We start from the raw sequence: 7,634 nt of genomic DNA on the forward strand, positions 1-7,634 counted from the left end.
ACTCGCGGAGTGATTATGATAGTTGTGTATATCACAAGAAGCTTCCAGATGGCTCGTACGTTTATTTGCTGTTATATGTGGATGATATGTTGATTGCTTCGAAAAACATGTCTGAGATCGATCAGTTAAAATCTCAACTCAAAAGTGAGTTTGAGATGAAAGATTTGGGTGCAGCTAAGAAGATATTGGGAATGGAGATTATCAGAGATAGGCGTGAAGGAAAATTGTATTTGTCACAAAAGAAATATATTGAGAAGGTTCTTCAGCGTTTTGGGATGGATAACTCCAAACCGGTTAGTACTCCACTTGCTGCACATTTCAAACTTTCATCGGCGTTGTCACCTGAAACTGAGGAGGAGGTGGAGCATATGTCACATGTTCCATATGCTAGTGCTGTGGGTAGCATCATGTATGCTATGGTATGTACTAGACCGGATATTGCGCATGCAGTAAGCGTGGTGAGTAGATATATGGATTGTCCAGGGAAAGCTCATTGGAAAGCAGTGCAATGGATTCTTCGGTACCTCAGAGGGACAACAGATACTGGCTTAGTATTTGATAACGGTGGTAATACTAATGTTACCGGATACGTTGATTCAGACTATGCTGGTGATTTGGATCGGAGAAGGTCTCAGACTGGGTATGTTTTTACTCTCGAAAAATGTGCTATTAGTTGGAAAGCAACATTACAATCGACTGTTGCTTTGTCGACAACTGAAGCGGAATACATGGCTCTGACTGAGGGTGTGAAAGAAGCAAAGTGGCTGAGGGGTTTGGTTGGTGATCTGGGTTTGCAACAGGACGAAACTGTGGTGCATTGTGATAGCCAGAGTGCCATATATTTGACTAAAAACCAAGTGTATCATGAGAGAACCAAACACATTGATGTACGGTATCACTTTATTCGTAAAGTCGTATCTGAAGGAGTTATAATGGTCAAGAAGATCAGTACGACACATAATCCGGCAGATATGTTGACTAAGCCCGTCACTACAAACAAGTTCGAACATTGTTTGGACTTGGTTGGCGTTCGAAAAAAGTGATGAGCCCGGGAGGGCTGACAGGAAGCAGAGATTGATAACGGATAGCAAAGGATGAAAATGTTCGTCAAGGTGGAGATTTGTTGGATGGTGACTCAATTTTATTTTGAGTTGTCAACTTGTTACCTAACAAAGTTTATGGACACATGGCTGAATTACATTCAACAATTCAACAAATGGATGCCAACAAAGTCAAATAAAGGAGAAAGTTAAAGTAATACAATATTGCTTTGAAGACTTTATTTAAAACATGTCTTTAGACAATTGAAGTCAGGCCATGTGTATTCACACATGCAATCTACGGATATATCTCAACTATAAATGGCAGTGCATGAAACCTCATTTGGATATCCCATGCAAAGTGAAAGAGTTTCATAATAACTCTTGTACTTGTAAGAAAAAATAGAGAAAAGAGTGGTATAGAATTGTTAGTCAAAATTCTATACGAGTGAGTTACGAGAGAAGTGTAATAATCTAGTGAGTGGTCCAAATACTTTGTTAGTATTTTCGGAGCCTAGATTAGAGTGATACATTGTAACCTCGGGTTTGCCATATTTGCTAGTAAAATCCATCTATGCTTCCGCCCGTGGACTAGGCCTCACGCCGAACCACGTAAATCCTTGTGTCTTTATTTATTGCTTAATTGTTTTATTAATTTCTCGTGGTCTTGAAAGTGCGCTAAATCACAACATATTCAGAATTTGTATTCATTAAGTTCAGTCATGATGTTAAACAAGTCATAGAACGGACAAACTGTGAATAAATGATGAAATTTCAACTATTAGCTATTGTTTAAACAAGTAGATCGTTTTGCTACATCATGGATAAAACTAGTTACTCAATCCTCAACATAGGCATAATCACTTAAAGCGACGAAAGTTTATTGTCGCACCTTAAACTCACAATATTCAAATAATCAGTTTTATTCGCGCACCTTAAACTTGCAACATTTAAATGAGTTTTATAGTCGTACCTTAAACTCGCAACATTCAAATAAGTTTTATTGTCGTACCTTAAACTCGCAACATTCAAATAAGTTTTATTGTCGCACCTTAAACTCGCAATACTCGAATAATCAGTTTTAAAACATATCGTAAGAACTTCTGATGGTATTCATATAGCGACGCAAGCCCTATTAAGATAGATACGCTGATTCTATTACAAAGAACCTTATCAATAAAGGCGCTATCACCAACTACAATCGTTAGCAGTGTAATGACATAACTTTCTATTACAGATAAAAAGCATACACATACCTTAAACAGATCAAAACCGACTTTATTACTAAATTCTGTCATTACTACAAATACAACATGAAACGAGCCAAGTCTTTAAGGATTCGATCTAGATCTTGCCTTAAAAAGTACAAAATCAATATTGCAATTTACAGTGATATATAAGTGTACCCGTTTTGAGGTTTCACTTGTTGAAGATGTTGCGCCCCAAGTGTCATCATTCTTCAGGCGAGTTTAAAATGCATAATGAAAGTGAGATCATCCATTTACGCAAGAGCTAAAATTACTTGAATAAAAATGGCGACTCGTTCACTTTCTGATTGTGAGGAACTCAAAGTTGCGGAGAGGATCTTCATGACCACCCTTTGCTGTACGAACAAATCCAGATGGTTTGGTTTCAAAACTTGGTTGAACTCGTTGCGTAGACGATGAGCGGGCCCCACTCGTCGAGACAAGCCGAGTCAAGCGGCCTTCCGTTGCTTCCGCTGAGGAGCTTGGTCTACCACCAGGGGTGACAGCACGTTTTGATGAGTCCCCGTTTCGAGAAGACCGGACTCTTTCAGAATCAGGTTGCTGTGGGTTGAAATTTTTTAAGTCATAGTCAATTTTTGACTTTCAAAAGTCAAACCCGAAAGATCATTACTCTCAAGCACAAATACATATATATGCTTACCACATCCTTTGACGAAGGTACATCATCGGACACCCTTTGGCGACCACCACCCAAATTTGTTCTTCTAGAAAACGCTTCGACTGCACCCGAGAATCTATTACGGATATCCTGACCAGCTGCATGAATTTAGCAACGTATATAGTCATTAGCGTTAGTCGAATACAACATTAGGGAAATAAATAGATTACTCTAGCAGAATAGTATTGCAATAACCACAAAATCAAAGTAAAATTATTTACAACCCATACATCCATACAGCCGTACCTGACGGTCTTCCTGGCTTTTCAGCTGATCTTACAACGTTCATACTTGTATTCTCACCTTGAACCTGCAAAAAAGAAACATAATATAATTTAATTGATTAACAGGTCATTAATATAATTCAAATGATTAACAGGTTTGCACTTACTCGTGTTCTGGAGTTGGCACCTATTTGAGGGTACTTCAATATCGTCCAATCGAAGACGTAGTCGAATTGATAGCCTGCGATAGGTAATTGCATCAGATGAAGAAGGAAAGACATCTATGCATTTAAGTTCTGTATGAAAGGTTTATAAAAATTGAATTGCGAGATTTGACCTTCACGAATAAATAGGTCTCTAAAAAGCCTCTTTAAGTACGAATAATCCGGCTTGTCGTCAAATCTCAACGATCGACAGTAATGGAAATATGATATAAACTCTGACGGGTATGATTTACATAGTACCTAATGAAAAAAAAAAAAATTATAAGTGCATCAGGTAACTTATCTTTCTCAATATATACATCCGTACATACGTATGTATGTATGTATTTACGTAATATTAGTAGTAGTACCTACCTCAATTGTAGTCAACATCTTTTTTTCGCTTATTTTGTCATATTTCTGTTTCTTGTTTCCCGCTCGTAGTCCCTGCCACGGAAGGCTAAAACATACATGTACAACTTGCGGTTAGAAACATGTGACTTTAAGTAATACGGGGTCAAAAAATGAGACGGAATATAGAAAAAAGGCTGAAACTTTATGTTTACCTTCCTCTAAGGAAATACATAAGAACGTAACCAAGAGATTCAAGATCATCCCGTCTACTTTGTTCTGCATGGTTATAAATACATTCTAGTATTTTACATGTATCAAATAATTTTAACAAAAATATAATAATTGTGATGTACTCATAAACAGCTTACCGACACCAAGGTGTGTGTTGACACTTGCATAACGAGCGGTGCCTGTGAGGTTCTTGTTTTCCCTTGAAAAAAAAAGAGTGTCGATCAGACGGGCGAACAAACGAGTGCAACTAGAAGAGGTGAGAATTCTGACCATTTACTTGAAACGGGTCGACTTGGATTGTATTTTATCTCCAATGGGTTGAATGAGTGAATTTATAGAACTTGGCGAATAGGGGACAAAAGTTGTTTAAATAGTTACCAAATTTCAAAAAATCAGATTTACCTGTATGGTATGTGTTTATGAGTTTGAAGATCTCTGTACTTTTTTGCAAGGCCAAAATCGATGACGTACACCTGCAAAGAGACAGGCAAATCGAATGTTATTTTCAAGATTGAATTGTTTTAACACAATCTAAAATGCTCCAACTTTAAATATATATATATATATATATATATATATTATAATTAAACTCCAATTATTAAGGACCCAGGATCAAAGAAATTTTGTAATCCACGGCTACAAAATTTCGCCAACAGTCGTTCATAATGAGCTATAAAGAATACACTTTTGATGGTCCTCACATTAAAAAACAAACTTTTGAGACCTATAGATAGCAAAATGATAACACGGAACTATCTTTTAACGGAAAAAATGATATTTTAACCTTAATTTTTACAGTTTTACCATCTTGACCTGTTATCAAAACAGTAGAACCCAAAATTACCTGATTAGCTTTTCGGCCCAAGCCCATTAAGAAGTTATCAGGTTTTATGTCACGGTGAAGAAAACCTCTCGCATGCATGTATTCAACTCTGTTTATCTGCAAAAGTTGATAAAAATGAATATATTTCTAAACTAGAAACAAAATCTTTAATATTAATAATCAATGTACATGGCCCTTACTAGTTGATCTGCAAGCATTAAAACTGTCTTCAAGCTAAATTTTCTATTGCAATAATTGAAAAGGTCTTCAAGACTTGGTCCAAGAAGATCAATAACCATGATGTTATACTCGCCCTCGACTCCGAACCACTTCAGGTTCGGTATTCCAGCTTTATTAACAAATAAACGGTTAGAGAATAATATATTAGATTTTTCAGAATCTGTTACCTTTGTTCATCCAATTTTGTTAATAATTAAATGTTAATTTTTGTTTCGAAACTAGAGGCAAGAGATAAGACGATTTGGCCCAGTTATATGTAAATGGGTTGAATTTGCTACCTTTAAAACTATCGAACATTTAAAAAGCACATCATTATTGCAAATTACTTAGAAATGAAGGTGGTGAAACTCACTTCCTCCTTGCAGGATCGTATATATTTTCGATTCATAGTGAAGTTGAGGATGCTTCGTTTTGACAGATTCCTGAATTATGTAACAGGGGAGTAATTAATTTTAAACGTCCAACAAACACAACGTGATCATAGAACATGCTCATCAAGTAATTATAGCTGCTACATGATAATTGGTAACAGTCTTGCTTTGTCTTTAACTTTGGGTTGTCGTTAGTATGCAGTAAATTATTGTACACGGCGGTTACATGTCAGTTTCATGATGGAATGGAAGTGAATGGAAGTCAACTGATTGTACAAGAACTTTATGCGTGTTAACGACAGCCCTAAGGTTGTCGTTAGCAAAATCTTTTTTGAATAGGATCCACAACCAGCACAATACCATTTATCGACATTTAAAACATGCATATATCGCAAAACGGTAACAGAAAACAGAGTATTTAGCAAATTAAACCAAAGTAAATAATTTTTCATCAAATAAAGGATAATGGACACAAATTGCAAGCTTTCAAGATGTATTATGCACATACATTTGGACATTAAATACTGATTATTTTGGCTTTTCCAATGGTTTGAAAATTAATCCCATAATCAGAATATAAAGTAATAAACTATACAAATTTAAACATCAGAATCATCATCAAGAAACGTTGACTTTACCAGCTTAATAGCAACTTCTTCTCCGGTTTGCAAATTAACACCTGCATATCATCAAACAAATATGTATTTGAGTGACTGCTAAAATAAATTAAAATAAAATAAATAAAACAATAATCATTAGTACCTAAATAAAGTTCACCAAAGGATCCACTCCCAATTTTCCTCCCAAGTTTAAACTTTCCTCCAAGAACTTGATCCATTATTATTATTAAATTAATAATTAATATTATACTTTCTTATAACTAAGTCTATATCCCAATTCAGATCCACATAAACCTAATTCAAACCTCAAATTGAGGTTTCAAAAAATAAAAAGGAAAATTAAGCTGATAATAATAAAATTGACCCTAAAACTTGCATCAAAATCAACAACTTATCTTTAAACTATACAAAAGCAAGATACCAAAAAGCAAGGATCTTTTTCAAAAAAACAAAAAACCCAGGTTTTATTTTGGATAAAAGATCAAAATCAGCAACCTTTTACACCAAACCGAATCAAAAAACACAAAAGCAAGAATCTTTTTAGTAAAATACAAAAACCCCAGATTTTATTTTGTATAAAAGATCAAATCAACAACCTTTTAGACTATACAAAATCAAGAAACACTTGTATTTAATTTAATTGATAAAATTCACCAAAGGCAGATTTAACTATGTAAGAAAAACACTTTTCAACAACTACGTAACTAATAAAAATAGAAAATTAAGAACAGCCTTGACGGGTAATTGATAAAAGAGAGATATATGCATGAGGTTCCAAGTTAAATTAACTTGTGGGGGACAAACAAGCGTAGATTGAGGAAGTAGATAAGAAGTACAGAAAGATAAAGATGAGATTTTTATTTCTATTTGTGCTTTAAAACTTTGCAGAGTGAAAGAGATATGTAATGATTGTATATTTAAATTTAAATTTAAATATTTAAATAGTATAATATTATATTATTATTTAATTATGAAAAAAATAAGGGGATGATTCTCACACACACTTTTTTGATCCTCACACACCAATTGAGTATTATTAGAAGAGTAAAAAGTTAAAATAGGTGTGTGAGGATCAAAAAAGTGTGTATGAGAATCATCCCCCAAAAAATAATACTCAGCAATAATATAATATGAGAGTTAATCTTCACACACCATTTTTTATCCATGTACACTTTTGTAGTTTTGTCTCATATATTAATAGTTACGTCCCTAGATTAATCTAGGTAGTTGAGCTTATGTTGTTATTATAATTATTATTATTATTATTATTATTATTATTATTATTATTATTAGTCTATATACTAATCCACAAAATCGCCTACTATTCACTAACTATTCATCGATATCGACACATTTTACGCTTTAATGACTTCTACGTTGTGGAGAGGGAAGTCGTACTCACACGGAGTACTGCACTATTCATCTACAATTAAAAAAAAATTAAAATTGTCCCTCTCATTCTCCCCCTACAAATTTTACTAAAAGACTGCATAAAGACGCTGACCCGTTTTTTTTAACTAACTTTCTTCAAAAAAAACAAAACGATAAAGACTTTTTCCCCTTCTTTTTCCCTACAGTTTCCCAACAACGACTTCATCACAT

General features: G+C 34.3%; 1 protein-coding gene across 1 annotated transcript; it reads right to left on the reverse strand.

Moving 5' to 3' along the window:
• Window positions 1-2,297: 2,297 nt before the first annotated feature.
• On the reverse strand, window positions 2,298-6,668 carry LOC139899236 (casein kinase 1-like protein 11). Its single transcript, XM_071882055.1, has 14 exons — window positions 6,175-6,668; window positions 6,051-6,091; window positions 5,394-5,463; window positions 5,002-5,150; window positions 4,823-4,918; window positions 4,381-4,451; window positions 4,116-4,177; window positions 3,960-4,023; window positions 3,769-3,853; window positions 3,528-3,654; window positions 3,358-3,431; window positions 3,213-3,276; window positions 2,949-3,064; window positions 2,298-2,848 (listed from the first exon to the last, which is right to left on the reverse strand). The coding sequence occupies exons 1-14, from the start codon at window positions 6,248-6,250 to the stop codon at window positions 2,585-2,587; spliced, it is 1,359 nt and encodes a 452-aa protein (XP_071738156.1). The 5' UTR covers window positions 6,251-6,668; the 3' UTR covers window positions 2,298-2,584.
• Between the last annotated feature and the right edge of the window lie 966 nt (window positions 6,669-7,634).

This window comes from Rutidosis leptorrhynchoides, chromosome 3, assembly GCF_046630445.1.
Source record: "Rutidosis leptorrhynchoides isolate AG116_Rl617_1_P2 chromosome 3, CSIRO_AGI_Rlap_v1, whole genome shotgun sequence".
Classification (NCBI taxonomy): Eukaryota; Viridiplantae; Streptophyta; class Magnoliopsida; order Asterales; family Asteraceae; genus Rutidosis; species Rutidosis leptorrhynchoides.